The 17,023-nt window shown below is 35.8% G+C and overlaps 1 protein-coding gene across 3 annotated transcripts in view; it reads left to right on the top strand.

The window, feature by feature from the left end:
- The window catches only part of KCNH7 (potassium voltage-gated channel subfamily H member 7), a 218,067-nt gene extending 203,891 nt beyond the window's left edge, over positions 1 to 14,176 (top strand). For all 3 annotated transcript variants that reach the window (XM_027911481.1, XM_027911480.1, XM_027911479.1), the window contains 4 exons: positions 3,657 to 3,920; positions 8,751 to 8,919; positions 12,267 to 12,459; positions 13,861 to 14,176. In XM_027911481.1, coding sequence (XP_027767282.1) covers positions 3,657 to 3,920; positions 8,751 to 8,919; positions 12,267 to 12,459; positions 13,861 to 14,127 — 893 coding nt within the window. In that variant the 3' untranslated portion in view covers positions 14,128 to 14,176. The remainder of the gene's footprint in view (positions 1 to 3,656; positions 3,921 to 8,750; positions 8,920 to 12,266; positions 12,460 to 13,860) is intronic.
- Positions 14,177 to 17,023: the final 2,847 nt, after the last annotated feature.

Genomic DNA, 17,023 nt, shown 5'->3' with positions numbered 1-17,023 from the left:
TTCTGCTGAACAGATTAATAGTTATGCAGATCGTGTTAATGATGAGAATTGTCTGTTTTATGATTTGGAATATAAATTGCTTTCTGTGGGAGTAAGGAAGTCATTCACCTCATTTTCTGCACAAAATTGAATTTGTCTCAGCATATTACAGGACTTTTTATTGGATGGCTGAAAAGGGAGTAAAAATCTACCACCTTCTGAAACACTAGGCTACATAGCTGGCCTGATTAAGTATGATAAATTCCAGTTAATGAAACTACAGCAGTATTAAACCACGCTTCTCCACATGTAATAAATTACTGGCACTTTCACCAATATTGTTTGCAGCAGACTAATACATTAAGAGAAAATGTATTTAGATCATGCAGCCTGGCACTGTCTGAATAATACAAAATTTTGATACTACAGACCATGTCACACAAAAAAACTCTGCCTGATCTCTGGTAACCATCCCACCAAGCTGGATTTTAATGCCAGTATTTCTGTGAGTCAGTGTCATAGCTATATGATCCAGACTTGTGACAACCCCATTTCTTCCCTTCCTTTGCCAATGCATGCATGAAAAGCACTACACAAACCTTCTGATGATTACTTTGAAGATTCTAGAATTTCCAGACAGCAAATGTCAGAGGACATTGGCTATAAACTTGCCAGGCGTCCAAAACACATAACAGGCCAAAACAAGTCCCATAAAGAATGTAAATGATGTTTGTACATATTTGGTAAAGCAGGAAGTTACAAAATAATCATCTTCAGTAAAACATAGCTTCTAGCAATCAGAATCAGAGTGTGAAACTTGTCTTACTGCAAAAGGAAAGAGGAAGCACTAGAATTCTGGGGTGGGGAGGGGAGGCGGAGTTTAATGATTACATTTGGAAGCAGAATAGAAAGGGAAAAAAGAAACCTTTTGAAACCTGGAGTCTGTATGACAGAAAGTGAACTTATCCATACATACCCAGATAGAAAACTTCTCTTCTGGAAAATTCATTCCAAACCAGTTACTGGGTTTCATTACAAAAGGAAGGAGAAACTGGATAAATTCACATTTTGAATAAAGCACTACCTAGATATTATTTGTAACTTATTTTCCGCTGAGATACAGAGGCACTGCTAAGGTGTTGAGCTGAGGTACAGAGTTTGCATCATCATCAGGTCCTGAAGAGTTAATTAAAAAGAGCAGTTTCTATTTTAATTCATACTCTAGGTGCAGAGTATCACAAGATTATCCTCCAGACAGAAGAATCTTTAGCATTAAATATGAGTCTTTTAAAAAGAAAACAACTTTTGACTCTCTGAGTGTAACCAGATGGCTAGAATATAAAGCAATGGCAGTAAAGCCAAAGATGTCTATTTTGAAATAGATCAGCTGATGAGCAAATCTTCCCTGATATCAATAGGCAGGACCCTAAATTCAACATATTTCTGCTTTCCTTCTCATGCCAGTGAGTTCATTGTACTTGGGCAGCATTTGGAAAATAAAATATTCTGTTGTTCTGATATAGATGGAGACTAAATGCAGGGATATCAACTCAATAACCCTGGTTTTACAGCAGTGTAGCTATTAGCAGAACCTGGTTTCATGTTTCTAGATATTTTAGTATTTTATGAATCTGACTGATAAGACAGTCTGCTATACTTCAGCTGCTATACAATTTTTTTCACTAGAGTCTCAATGACCTCTTCTTAAAATGAGTCCACTGATTGATTTGTATTCCACAGAGTGCTCATTACAGCTGCCGTTAGTGCACAAAATCCCATGAACATAAAGAATTACCCTAAAAATTGGCAATTTCAAGCTTTTATTAGAAGGTCTTTTTCACAGGTTGAAGTCAGTCAAACACTAAGTAATTAAGACAATTTACTGTAGCGTGACTGTATGTATTTCAGCATATATTCCCAAAAGAAATTCCATAGAAGACATCTACAATAGAATTTTCTTATGAAGATTTCTTTTGCTTTTGTACTGTTTTGGCGATGGAATTGCAGAGAACATAGAATTTGGCTCTCCAGTCTGAGCATCCCACATGAGCCCCCAGTGCTGGTCCATTTGCATTTGTTTTGATGCCTTTGCAGTAGGAGAGTATCATCAGTATCACTTGCAGTCAGTAGTCCTGCTTAATAGAAGCCAAATAAAGACCAGAGTTGTGTTAATCACCCTTGGAGATTCTAGAGGGTAAAGGAGACCTGCTTTGTTATTGGGTTTATTTTGTTCACCATTACCTGCCCTCACTGCTCACAAATGTCTGGACCCTTGCAGGATGCTCTTTAGAAATGCTGCATTCTTTTTACGTGCAGACAAAGAGAATTAGATGAGGCCACAGTTTCATTTCCTTACAGTGACCAGAAAACAGAGAAGAAACCCAGGGAATATACTAAATGTTGTATTAGCCACTGCCGTAGGCTGTAAAGACTACAGACATTCCAGAGCTATGTTGATTAGTAATTAGCACAAAGCAGATGGGAAATCATGCTGTCTCCCCAGGAAGTTAATGCAAACTAGTTACAGTATTTATATGTTGTTGAGACTACCCTGCGAAAATGTGTTTTAAATAAATAGCAAAACTGAAATTATCTTGACATTTCAGTTAAAAATAGGTAAAACCAAATACTGAATTGGAAATTAGCTTCAAGTTTATGCTGAAAAGAGATCAAGATTTCTCCATATTCATAAATGATTGTTCTTGGGTTTAAATCCTATTTACTCTTTACAAGGTGTTTTTGAAGTTATCTGTTTTAAATCTAGGCTTACTTGTCACTTCTTCAGAGAACTGAATCTGCTATTGCTTGCTACAGGCCTTGATTGTGACTAATAAAAGATTCATTCTCAACTTGATTGGTACTCTGCTATCATATATATTACAGAATGTTTTGTACTTTTCGTATTCAAAAGATCAGATGTTCAGAGAATTGCAACTGACTCTAAAAGTTAAGGAATTTGGGCTGCTTTGGAAAGTTGTTTTGAGGCAATCCCACAGTCAGACAAGGAACTCCCTTCTTTTTGTACCAACAGGGTTTCTCTCTACCCTATCACTCCTGTAATAAGCGTGGAGAAATATGTTCTCTGCTTGGGCAGGCCCAGAAATTTTGGGGATGAGTGGCATATTAATACATTATTGCATTCTCTTCTGGGAAAAGAATAATCAGCAAAAACCCTCTCCTGTGAGAATAACTTAAATGGGTATTTCTGATATCAAGTCTAACATACATGACTGTTAACCTGTCAAGACTGTGAAAAATGCCTGACAATGAGAGAAACTGGGAAAAGGGAATGAAATATTTGATTTTTTTGGTAAACTTTGGAATACAAGGCTTCCTCAAATCTCACTCTCACTGGGAGGAAAAAAAAAAAAAGAGTACACAGGAGAACTCTGTTGGATAAAACCTCTGTTGTTTTGATATAAGCAACTTTTTGCAAAATGACTTAAGGTTTACAGACTATGAATCCTTACTACGTACATGCAAATGTCTTCTAGACTTCAAAGGAAATTTAAATTTCCTCTTAAAGAATAATCAAAAAAGGCTTTAAAGTAATTTATTCTAATAGACAATGTACTTCCTATCTGATATAATAATCACGCCCATCCTCAGATGACAATAAACTAGAGTACAATTTCATTAATTGCTTATTACTGTACACACTTGTTTCTGTTTCACAGATTATTTCAAAGAGAATGATCAGAGTGATCCTGAACCCTCAGGAGACACCAGCAGATACTATCAATCTATTAAGAAACATTTTGAGGAGAAAAAAAGTGGGTCATCATCTTTTGTGTCCTCCATTGAAGATGAGCAAAAGCCCCTGTTCTCTGGGATAGCTGACTACCCATCTGTAACAGAGAAAACCACAGAGATGGACTTTGAAGAAATGGATAATGACACAGAAGAAATTCTTATTGACAAAAGAAGCAATTCTTGCAAAGGTAATCCATCTGTTGCTCTTCTGTAAAGTTTGAAAAAACATCTCTTTTATTCTGATTTACCAAAATAATTTTCTGAATTGTTCTAATGAATCTTTACATAATATTTACTTTTGTGTTTCCTAAAAGCTTAAGAAAAATATTTTAGGTCAAAAATTACTATTTCTCAGGAGCATTAATGTATGTACTGCGGGACTGTATTACAGAACCTTCAAAATGTCATTCAATGTTTTTTTAATAAATCATCTTGTAATTGAATTACCTCAGGAAAGTAATTTAAACAAACTCTTTAAAATTGTCTACTGTACTGGTCTTCATTGAGTGCCCATAGATGAAAACTGCACACAAAGCAGTAAAGAATCTCTCAAAAGGTGTTTAATGTGCCAAGATTGGATGACAGTAAAAAATTCTAAAGAACAAGATAAACCTAGTGATTGTTGCACATGCACCAAAAAAATGTTTTCAGGTAACTAGTTTCATTTACTGCATTGACAAAACAAAACAAAAATTAAGTGGAAAAAAAAGCATAAAAGCTTAAAAGAATGCTATTCTATTTTGCTGCATATGTTGGTTAGAGTGCCATTACATCACACAGAACAAATCCTGGCTTCAATAAGTAACACACAAGAATAAAGATTTGTATATGACAAATTATCAGAAACTATTAAGCAATCTCAGACACTTTTATATGGAGTTAAATCACATAATTAAAATGACATCTAATATACTAAAATATTAATTTTTCTCAGCAATCTGAAAGGAAATTAATTAAAATCTCTGGATTAATATACAATTTAAATAATGCTGCAATTTCATTTGTAATTTTTTCAGTCTGAAGGGAAGAATTATATATTTATTGTTTAATGCTGTTTTCTCCAGCAGTTTCCATTGAGGCAATTTACCCATTTAACCACCATTCAATAAACTTTAGACTTTTGGGCTATCATTTTAAATAAACCTAATGACTGATCAGACCAAACAATGATTTTTACATCTCAAGGGTATGAATATGTGAAGTCTAGTCTCCTCAAGTTAAGACTCTATAAATCTGCACCACATAAACTTGTTGCATACGTATTGCAACTGGAAAGCTTACCTTTCCTCTACCAATAGCCAGAAATGTGTCCTTGCAGCTATAGCAACATTTTCCAAGGCAACCTATTGCAGATTTTATTTGAGCTAAATTTAGCATATCTAAAGGTTACGTGTTTTGAATAAGACCATATTCTTTTTTCCACTTTGTAATTTAGCACTTCTAGTAATGTGTATGAAGGGTAATGAGCTTTCTTGAAGCTTTCATAGAAACTTCAAGATCAATATGATTAGCTTTGACTGATATAAGTTTTAAACTAAATTCTTATTCCTGCTATTAATTAGAGATTGATTATAACTTACCATAAGAGTAGTTACAAACATAATGAAATAGTGAAATAGAGTCTTCTTGTAAGTGTCCTCATATATTATAGTACCTTATAAATCTTGGATACAAAGTCACTTGTATAAAGCTACTCCAATTCATTACCACTGTGACTGATACATATTTAATTACCTTTTGTTTTGTTTTAAGCTTTGGTCATTAATTCAATGAATGGAAAGACTATTAATAATGTATTGTATAATGTGGGCAGAAGCAGTATAAACATCTCTCTCATAATCCTAAAATGCAACTTTTAACTTTTAAACATATGGCTCTTTTTTGAAGGCCTAATAATTTTTCTGTAGCTGTTGGCTATATGCTAAGGAAAAAATTTATTTTCACTTGGTCATTATTTGGGCTATAAGGTTGATTCTTGAATTGTTCAAGTGGACGTAGTTATTGATTTAGTACTATTGATTTAGTTCTCAGTCTAAGATTCTTCAACCCCTGGAAGTCCAAAGTTGCAACTGCTGCCAGGCTTTTCTGGGGTTACGTATGTATCTGGAAGTACTTGAAAAGACACTTAGATCAGTACAATACCATATTTTATAGTGTATTACCTGGCTTATAGTGTGTGATCTTATTTTGTAATTTCAGTACCCATTCATTTGCTTTTTCATAAATTGAATGTCTATTAGAATAGTCTCCAAATACATATTCTGGGACAAAAAATAGCTGTGATTTACCTGGGATAACCATAGCATTGAAAATCTGCGATTTTATTGAATGATTTATGTTGAAAAATAATCAACATCTTGAGTTTTACAGGAAATTATAAACAGCAAAATGCTCCTGAAATTCACTGCTTATAAGTCCACCAGATTCACCACACCTATTGCACCTAAACCCATTGAAATTTTACCCCTGAATTTGTCAGTCTTCTTTCTTCAGTTTGCTGAGAGCTTTCCAACTCTTCCTTGGACACTGCAAATTGTGCCATTTGTACCTCCTAAAAGCAAATTACATGCTTCTGTGACACCCTTTTTCTCTTTCCTTCTATTGGCTTAAGTGGCTGAGAAGCTGAACAGGTTTCTGTGTAGCCAAGATGAAATCTCTTTCCTCTTCCTTCTGCCTGGCACATAAAATCAGTTATAGGTCATGTCAGATGAAATTCAAACACTCTCTACAGCTCCAGGAAACCTGCTACCACCTGCTAACCAAAGATCAGATAATGCAACAACCGCCTCTCTCTGAAAAAAAAAAAAAAAAAAAAAAAAAAAAAAAAAAAAAAAAAAAAAAAAAAAAAAAAAAAAAAAAAAAAAAAAAAAAAAAAGGAAGGTCTCCCAATTGAAGTCATGTAGTGAGCACTCCCCTTCCTGGTTAAATCTACTTTAAATCCTAAATCAGAGCAGGCACTTTTTTTTTTTTTCTCATTTCTCTACTTAGAGCAACATTGCTAAAAGATATGCTTGAAAAGGATTAGCTATTAGCATTTGGAAAAAACTCTTACATGTCACCTACACTGCGGTGTTTTTCTCTTTTCTTTGAAACACGGGCCTGGCTGATATGGTTGCTTAGAAAAATTTCACAAGCATGAAGTGAATGTTACCTATGCTGAGTTATCAGTGTGCAATGCCAAGGGAAGAGTTAGGAGAAGCTCTGAACAAACCATTCAGGGACTGAAGTGGGATTCAAATCTGACTGCTGATGCCTCATAAGCAGTCAAGGATTTTTGTCCAGCTGTCTGCTGAGGCAGCAGCCTGAGCAGAGTAGGAACTTCAATTTGTTCTATAACTTCATATAGTTAAATAACTACAAATACAACTCCAAAGGGAGTTGTATTGAGCAGGTGTTAAACATCTTGTTTTATCACAGCAGAGAAGAATGAGTGGGGTACTCATTTTGACTGTTCATGTGACAGATTCATTCAAAGTAAACTAAGGCTCAAGGTGGCAGGGAGAGCTGTAGAAAAAGCACTGTTCAACCTAATATGTCACCTGTGGGCTCTGCAAGCTCACAGTGGTAAGTTATCTGATAAATGCAACTAGTATATCCCATGATAAATGATGTGTAACTTTTCACCATCCTGGTGAACAGGACAAATGGCACAGAGCCAAGAATGTAAACCAATTAATAAATCCCCGGAGATATAAATTAAGCAAACTGAAAAAGGAAGGAGAAATAGCTCAAACCAGAAGTCCAAGCAAAAGGAAGGAGTTCTGTTTGGTGCTAATGTGCAGTGCCTGATCACAGAGATCCAAGAACTGGGAGGGTCAAGAGGGATGGAATTTGAGTACAGCAGATAAAGGGTGAGACCTGGAGTAGTCATCATCATTTTTTTTTACCAGGGGCTGGAGATAAAATATAAATGGCTCATACAAAGAGTGTTTTTAAATATTTCATACACTGTGTGTAAGATAAACAAGGCTTAGAAGGGTAATTAAATTCAGCAAGATAGCTGAAACTCTGAGTAAAGTCCTAATAATGTAACTGGGATTTTTTTTAACTTGAAATAAATGGTTTTCTCTACCTTAATCCAAAATTTTATCTGCAGTTCAAATGGGGGTGGAGAGAAAATATTATTTGCATGAAGCTTCATTTGATATTAAAATCATCTCTGACTGACCCAGCAATGCTGAATATTTCATTCTTTTCGAAGTCCCAAATAATTAAATGAAATTAACAGGCACCTTTCACCCTACAGTGCTATAAGAGTATCAGAGACATGCTTTACACAATGATGTAAGGATTGGCTCGGAGAGTAGTGATGCTGAAAGTTACATCAATGAAAATCAATTTCCTTTCAGAAAATAATAACCAGTACCCTTTTGCAAGCAATATGAGCTGCATTAAATGGCCCCTGTCTCAGAGAAAACATATTGCACTTCACCAACATTGTTAAGACAAGTAGTGCTAGAGTTACTGGTAAGAAGGACAGCTGGCTGAGTGCTGTAAAAGCAATGAAGCAAGTCCTTTTACATCAAAAAGATAAACAGTAAATACACCTCAATACTTCATTCAAGAGAAGAGGTCTTAGGCCTCTGAAACACGCAATCAAAGACATTCAGGTATATCATTTAATGCATTTAGGTTAGAACAAATATTTCACTGAATAACAAATTGCTAAAAAAAAAAACAAACTTGGGAAAATTACAGATTCATTGATAAAATAATAGAAATTAAACTAAAGGAAGAGGAGATATTCAGTGGCAGAACTCTGATGATGCAGACCACACAAAGCTGCTTGTTTATCTACAGCTTAAAAATGTTAGCATGAATGTGACCACTTTTATCTTTCCTTAAATAGAAGTAAGAAACAAAGAGAGTTGTTCAGTCAGTGTTCCAGTGTACCAATTTGACTTCCAGGGTTTTGAGTCACATGAATAAATGGGTGCTTAAGAAATGCCAACCTGTATCTAACAGTACGTATATATTAAATATAAATCTATATTTTTATATGTTTTTGTTTTCATCAGATATCACTGATAAAAGAAACTGGGAGCAGGAGAACATCCAGGAGTACCAGGACTCCCCAGTTCAACCAGCATTACCCCATGTTACATGGGGGATCTGTGAAACTGAAAGTGATTTTATATATGGGGAAGTGGAGAACCGATTAGATTTACTTCAAGAACAACTCAACAGGTAAAAACAGAGATAAGACCAGAAGAAACATGTAAAAGAGTACATAAAACAACTGATATTGATGACGCTACAGAAGGAATGAGTTTGTGCAGGAAATTTCCAAAAGCATTCAGATCTTTATAAGCTCAAAAATACAAAAAAATGTCTGATTGGAATATCACTTTGTTGTCTATATATATTCTGAGGAGCCTAGATATCAACTAAGTTAAGCCTCCCAGATTCTTGGAAAACCTGATTCTGGAAATTCTGCGTATACAATTTTTAATTGATTGCCAGAATATTCATGTCTCTTATCTGTCAGTACCCACACCAGCTACTCTGAATTGCCTTGCAGGAGAACCTTTTTCCTTGACTGACTGTTTAGGAGACCATCTGTTTTTAACTGATAAGCTGTAGGCACTTGTACTTGTTGTACTGAGGCAACTAAAATTGTTAAATCTGAATCTCACCTCATCCAGAATGCTGTTCCTACATCATAGAATCATAGAATTGTTTGGGTTGGAAAGGACCTTTAAGACCATCTGGTTTCAACTCTGCTGCTGTGGACAGGGACTCCACATATTTACATTTCTACAAAATTGTGATTTTCAGTATCTTCAATATCTGAAGCAACTTTTCTTTCCTGGAAACCCAAAGTACACCAGATACATGCCTTTAAAAACGTATTGCAGAGAAATTCCCTTTTTGACACATTAACTTATTTTGCAATTTATAATCAGCAAAGGCAAAATACTAATATCTCTTATGACAACAAAATGATGTTTTCTTTGTCAGAATCCAATATTATCTTTGCTTAATACTGATATACTACTCATGCTGACAGCTAAGCCCCTTAGCTTAGAACATCTTAAAAATACAATTCCAGAATTTTGATCCATCCTACGCTGTAATTTACCATGTAATTTCATTTAAGTTTAAATTGCCCTATGCTCAGGACAGTGGCTTTTTTGTTATTTTAACTCTGCAATTCCATTACTTTCAATATTTTTCCATGACAAATACTATGACACACACTCAGTACTAATTATCCTTTAGTAGCTCTTCAGTGGTATTCTGGGCTGTATATTTTAGCAATCAGTTTAAAGCCAGGTTAACTGCGTATTGCTTCCTTCATCTACCAGAAGTCAATCAAACCATAGTATTTTTTATTTCTGAATACTATATAGTACATTTTGAAAGACAATTTTTAACACATAAGCCTAAACTGATATAATTTCTAATTGCAGTTAAGGCAAGTAATCTAACTGTAAATGTCACCATAACTAAACAGCTGCAGGTTCCCCATCAACAGTATGTAGTCTTTTGGTTACATTTCCTTCCCTGAAATCTTAAGCTCTTGAAATTGAGGTTATATCTCAGATTTACGCATAGTTTTATCAAATTCTCATGCCATTTCTCAGTATTTTCTTCTGTGAGAAAATATCATTGTTACTGATAAACTAAGAACTAAATCGTTGCGTGTTTTATTAAATCAGTTTATTCTGAACTCTTTTTATGTTTTTAAGGCTTTTCATGCTTTCAGGATTTTGGGCTTTGCTAGGTCTTCTGTAAATATAACAGACATTATTCTTTCCTGCCTATGTCAGATCTGACCTGCTGGATGAAAAAGCATGGTCACTTCTCCCTGAACTCTTCCATGCCAAGTTAGAGGCTTGGCATAATAATTATTAATAGACAGAGAGGGCTAGAAAGCCACTCTACAACAAATATGTGCCTAGAGCTATCCCTGTTTCTCTTCTTTAAGCAATTGGAATGTCATGGAGTCTATGGGCCAGGTATCTAAGGTTCTCCTGTTTACTTGGGTGCCATAAAATGGATTTGTTTTAAGTTTGGGGGAATGGAAAGTGAAGTTTTATATGCAATGATGATTAATAAAGTCTACCAGAGGTATTCTTTCATTTGTAGTACCAAGAAACTTCCATCAAGTGCTAACAAAGTAAGCAGGGAGCAATTTTAGAGTTAATTCAAAGTCAAAGACAATCATGGACACACATCCTCCAATGCCACCTTTTATTCACTGAGATTTTAAGGCCCAGGTTTAGCAGATGGAAACTCTCTGGGTGGTGGCATGCTGCTGCTACTGCAGTATTTTGCCCTGTGTCATCAGCACCATGCTTGTGTGAGAACAGCATATTTGCAAGCAGCAAAGAACCCCAGGGAGATGAACAAGAGGGCGAGCAGAGCACAACTGACTCCAACTGTCTCAGTTTGCACCTTTTTTTCTGAGAGCTGATGCCACAAAACCAGCTTCTCCCAATAGAGAAACAAACAGCATCCTAAATATCCTTTGGACACACCTTTCAGAATAATTTCACAGACGCTTCTATAAATAAATGACACAGGCATTAGACAACTCCAACATGATAAAAAAGGGCAACAGTGAAGCACCTGGTAAAAGCAAAAATCTGACAGCACAGGATCAATTCTGCTGCTGCAGGGAGCCCAAGGAGTAACATTCACAACATTGAAGGCAGCTGACAAAGATTTGTTTACTCTGTCAGAAGCTGAGTTGCACTACAGAAGGTTGTATATCTGCATTACAGTCTGTCAGTGCACGCTGTAGCCCTCCAGCAGCTGGGGAGGCACAACAGGCATTACCTATTCTTAGGTTAGTCACAGATCTTGGCAACACCATTTGAAAATCATTTCAGTGTTGTGGAATTGTAAGTATGAACAACACAAGCAGCTCAAGTGTTTCAGAAGTCATATACAAATTTATGAAGAGGGAAAAAAAAAGAATAAAAAGCTAGAAAATTTGAACATCAGAAATCCTAACATTAATTCTGAGGCCTAAATAAGTTTGAATAAATTTTCACAGTAAGGAGACTTGGACAGTCAGATTTTTTAATGATCTTGAAATTATCTTTCATTTTCTAACCGTGGAAAAACACAAATGTAGTTTCTGTTTATTTCAGTGCATTTTATTAGCAATGGGTATGTCAGAATTGTCAGATGCATTATAAATAGTGTCTCATGTTCAGCCAGTACAAATCAATTCAGTTGCAATGAAAAGAATACATTTATTTCAGTTTATTTCAACCAAATACACGGTCCCCCGCGTTGCTTCTTGTTGCAAACATAAGGCACATTAATGAACTCATTCTCAACATAGCAAAAACATGGGAGACAAGCATGCAGGTATGTCCTGCAAACGAGAGGCAGTCAGAAGCTTTGGAAGGGCTCAGTACTCCCTCTGCTGTTCTTTCCTGTTTAAGACATCGTCATGCCACAACAAGCAATAGTTTTATTGGTAAGCTGCAGGGCCCTCTTGAATGCCTCTGTAATCAGTATGTTTAAATATTCCCACTCCTAGCCATGAGTTAACCGATGTCATATTACTTCTCCAGGCTTGAATCCCAAATGACTGCTGATATCCAAACCATCCTGCAGCTTCTGCAAAGGCAGTCAGCACTCATTCCACCTGCCTATAGCATGGTGACTGCAGGTGCAGAGTATCAACAGCCAACAGTTCGGGTGATACAAAAGCTTCAGCCTTCAGCATCCATTAAAACAGACAGAAGTTTCAGTCCTTCATCTCAGGTAAGTATATGTACAATAAGATCAAAAGAGGCTTGCTAGTCTTTTTATCTTATGATGGAAGAAATCCGTATCAATCTGCGTGCTTGTTCACTCATTTAGCTATGAAATTATTGCTTTGAGCTAACACCTGCAGAGGGGTCTTAGACACCACAGTTTCAGAGGCCAGATTTTCTATGAGGGTTGTAGAGATTTATACAATGATCTCACAATCAGACTGATTTCCTTCATTGACATGTTCTTCATGTAAGCAGAAAAGGTAGATATTAGAGACAGCTCTAAGACACAAAGACATTCCAAGCATCAGACTTGCCTACATAGGTTCATCTACCATAGGTCCCATTCATGAAGTCCTGAGAAGCAGCATGACTATGTTTTCCTGAAGGTACAGACCAGACCAGTCCAGCTGATGCAGCATGATGGTCATGGAACATGGAATATTCCATACACATATGGAATTGTGAAGGGCTAAACCCGTTCTTGTGTTCAGTCCCTCGCTATTGCTGGAAATACAAACATACAGAGACGTGACATAGTTGTTTTTCCCAGTAAAAATTCTCCATTGCAGTTCTTTTTCAGGCAAAATTTGTTATTTTTCCAAATTTGTTTAGGATTACCGGAGTTTAACAGCTTAGAGGTGTGGCTTGTGATTTTCAAACAGGTTTCTGATTGAATGTCTAGGAATCCTAAATCAGTCATATAGCATACAATTAGCAAATCCAGCGTGCTCAGCTGTGTAGCTCATATGTATGCTGGGACACATATGGGCACAGTAAGTTTAACACATCCAGAAGGCATCAGTTTACATGAATTAAGACTGTCAGGGCATCAAACACACAGCAGTAGTTTTCAGAAGTGTAAACCCACCATGCATGTACCTGTACAAAACATACACAGATATCTATGTCTGAACAGAGGTGTGCCATGCTGGGCAAACATCAACAGGCGCACTGCACACTTCACATAGATTCCAGCTTTAAAAGTGAAGAAGAATTGAGTGCTGAGACTGGAATCCAAAATGATTAGAATGTTCAGAATTATGCCACTCCGGAGTATGCTCTGAAACAAAAATTCAGATTCAAGAATGTTGAGATCCATACTCTTAGGCTGGGTTTCAAGAGCACTCAGCCCTTCAGAAAGAGCTGCTTATATGTGTATATTTTGTTGTCATATGAGGAAGTCTGAGGAAAGGAAAAGATATCTAGGCTTCTACAATTAATCAACAGAATTGCATTCAATTACATTAAATCAAATGCAGTACCATGTAAAAATATTTCAGAACACTGCTTAATTTTCAAAGTTGGTTTTCTATCAACTAGCTTAATGTGCTAATTTTGAGCAGAACAAGAGCCTGGAAGAGATCAATTTAATTATTAACATCTTGTTTCTTCTCATCCCTTCCAGTGCCCTGAACTTCTAGATGTTGAAAAATCGAAACTTAAATCCAAAGAATCTCTCTCAAGTGGAGTGCATCTGAACACAGCCTCAGAAGACAACCTGGCTTCTTTTTTAGACCAAGAACATGACCAGTCTGTAGAGCGGCCCCCACAGCATTGTAAACCTTGTCTCCCACCAATTAGGCACCCTTCCTTGCCAGAATCTTCACTAAGCACTGTAGGAATCTTGAGTCTTCATAGGCATGTTTCTGATCCTGGTCTTCCTGGGAAATAGTACTTTTATACTATTACTTCACATAAAAATGTAAGTGCTTTTAATGGCTGTTTTTCCTTTTTTTTTTTTTTTTTTTTTTTTTTTTTTTTTTTTTTTTTTTTTTTTTTTTTTTTTTTTTTTTTTTTTATTTAAATCCTCTATACTTGACTCAGGGGCTACAAGGAATATACCATTATATGCAAAAGTACTGTATATTTTCCTAAATCTAAAGCTTGTAAGGTAAAGTTGAGCAGTTCTGATGTAAATATATATATATACACACACTAATTGTATGTTCCAAATATAAAACTGCCAGCATTCTCAAGGCACCTTAAATTTTTATTTTTTTTAAATAACATGCATGTTCTGAGATTACAGTTTACGTTGCATGGAGATTACCATTTACTGCTGTCATGGAAATAGTATTTTATTGTGGATATGTCTTCAGAGCAAATAGGAGACCAATAACAATAATTCACAAGGAAAAACTCCTACCTGACCAAGCTAAAATTCAAGCAAAATCCTCTTTTAGCTCACTTTTGAAAACTGATTTATCTTTCTTTCAGTGAGCTTTCTATAATAAATCACAATTAGTCTGAATCTAAAGAAAGAATAAGGTAACCAAGTATTCTGGGCTTGAAACAACTGGGACATAGAAAACTGCCTCCTTCCTAACCAGTTGAAGTAGGTAGGGCAGTATTTTAATAGACAGGAAAACTCCGCCGCATGCTGAAAAGTATCACCATAGGTTACATCCACAAAATTGCATTAATTGAATAATTTGTTTCCACTACATTTTGGTTTTGGGGTTTTGTATTGGGGGTTTTTGGGTGGTTTGTTTTTTTTTTTTTTTTTTAATTGCATCATAGAAGTTAGCTGTGATGAGCAGACAGGTACTCTTCATCTGTCACACAAACATAATCAAATGCAATAAACCTAATTTCTATATAATACAGAAGACTGTGTTCCTTTTGTTCAATGCAAATTATTAACAATATGTTTATTTAAAAATACTTCACAGATTTTTGTGTTATAATTAGTAAGGTGGCTGTTTGCAGTTACCTCTTTTTACTGACTGGCCCCTCCCAATGATCCTGGATAGGGTATATCTGTATGTGAACACACACATACACCACGCACACATTCCTGTATGTGTGCATGTGTGTATTTTATATATGTACATAGGTGTGTATGTATGTATGTGTATGTGTATATATATTTATATACACACGTACACACAAGTATGTGTATATACCTACACTTACATGTAGGAGTATAGATATAGAGCTATATATATATATATGTATATATGTAAAATCACTTTCAGGAACAATTGTAAACTTTCTTATTACAAAATGAGTAAGCTTAGCTTGTGTCCAAAGCTGAATTAGAATAAAATTATTTAAGGTCTGTAGGCTTTAAATACAGTATGTACTGTATGTGCATAATGCTTTGTGAATACTTAGATTTAATTTTATTAAAATATTATTCTGCTTCAAATGTTGTGTTTATTTTTAAATGAAATTACCTTTTTATTAATGTTTTTAAGTATTTTTAAATGGTCACATGATTTTCTAACCTTTTAGCTTTGATGTGAAATTCCTCTGCGAAGAGAACTGGTTTCAGAAAAGCACATAATCCAGTTAGTGGGGGAGCACTTCAGTCTTAACTAAAACCAAACTAAACCCTCTGTTCTAAACCAGTACTACAGAGAGATGTGATAGCGGTTGTCCCTTCCACAGAGACATATGTTGTATGTTGGGGTTGGAATGAAACATGACATTTCCAGTCGTACACAGCCAGTAGACTAAGCCAAGGTGGGTGAATCTTCCCTCATTTAAAATCAGTGTGTGTTGAGCAACTGAGCAAGGTTCTGCTTTACCTTTGCTTTTAAAAATACAAAAATGAAGTAAGTGAATGCCTTTGTAAGTGAAAAGATAAAGCAACCCTTCCCATAAAAGATGAAATTTTCTTCTGCCTCATGCTACTGTTGATAGTTGAAAGGTCCGAATGCTACAACATGCTGAGCAGTGCAGACCTCCTGGAGTCATGGTAGAAGTCTGCACTGCTCAGTGCCTTGCAGGATCAGATCCTAGGGACCATTCAGAATCTCTGCCTGCATATACTGCACTGAGATGGGAGTGCTGAATAACAAATAGCTACTGCGCTTTTTTTGCCCCCCCCCTTTTTTTTTTTTAATAGCAAGTGTTAATGACTTCTGCTCTATCTCAGCCTGGTAACTATATTAATGTCTGCTACAAGGAACAGGTTAGCACATTTCCTAAAAAAGTATTTGTGCTTATGCTACATTCTGAAAAGTCTGGCATAAATTAAAAATAAAATCAATGAAAAAAGTATAATGCATGAGCATTACTTTCCAAAGTGTCTTTTGTCCAATTTCATCTCTTGATACTTCACATTGATGCAAAGAGTCTCAGCAAAACAGGTGGACTGGGAAAGGAGCACTGGGGAAGAGGAGGAGCTACAACTACTGCAGTTAGTCCAAATGAAGGAAAAGTTCCATTCTTTACTCCTTTTCTTGGCTCAAAGAGGCTTTGTTCCTTCCCTTCTTTTTGTATCAAGAAGAAAAATCTCTAATGGGGGACTTTTTAATGTTATGTAGATTCTAAGCTACCTAGACGTCTGCCAAGGAATGCAGAAACAAAACATGAAAGTTTGGTGGCAATACTTGAACTGCTTCTTCTCTGCCAAATTAAAATCTGCCTTCTCAGGCATCTTGTTGTTGAGGTTCTGTGAAGTACATGAAGATCCCCTGCTTCAAACTTTTTTCTTCCAGAAGCAGGTACAAACCCTTTATTTTGAAAATGTGTTAATTTTCTAAACAGCAAAAATTGCCCGTTTTATTTGTGGTTATTTTGCTGGTGTTTTGGTGTTCCTGTTTGTTTGGGTTTGGGGG

This window comes from Empidonax traillii, unplaced genomic scaffold (genome assembly GCF_003031625.1).
Source record: "Empidonax traillii isolate 1590-97213 ecotype Southwest subspecies unplaced genomic scaffold, ASM303162v1 scaffold33:size3420811, whole genome shotgun sequence".
NCBI classification, from domain to species: Eukaryota; Metazoa; Chordata; class Aves; order Passeriformes; family Tyrannidae; genus Empidonax; species Empidonax traillii.
This window is presented reverse-complemented; position numbering and strand designations above follow the sequence as displayed.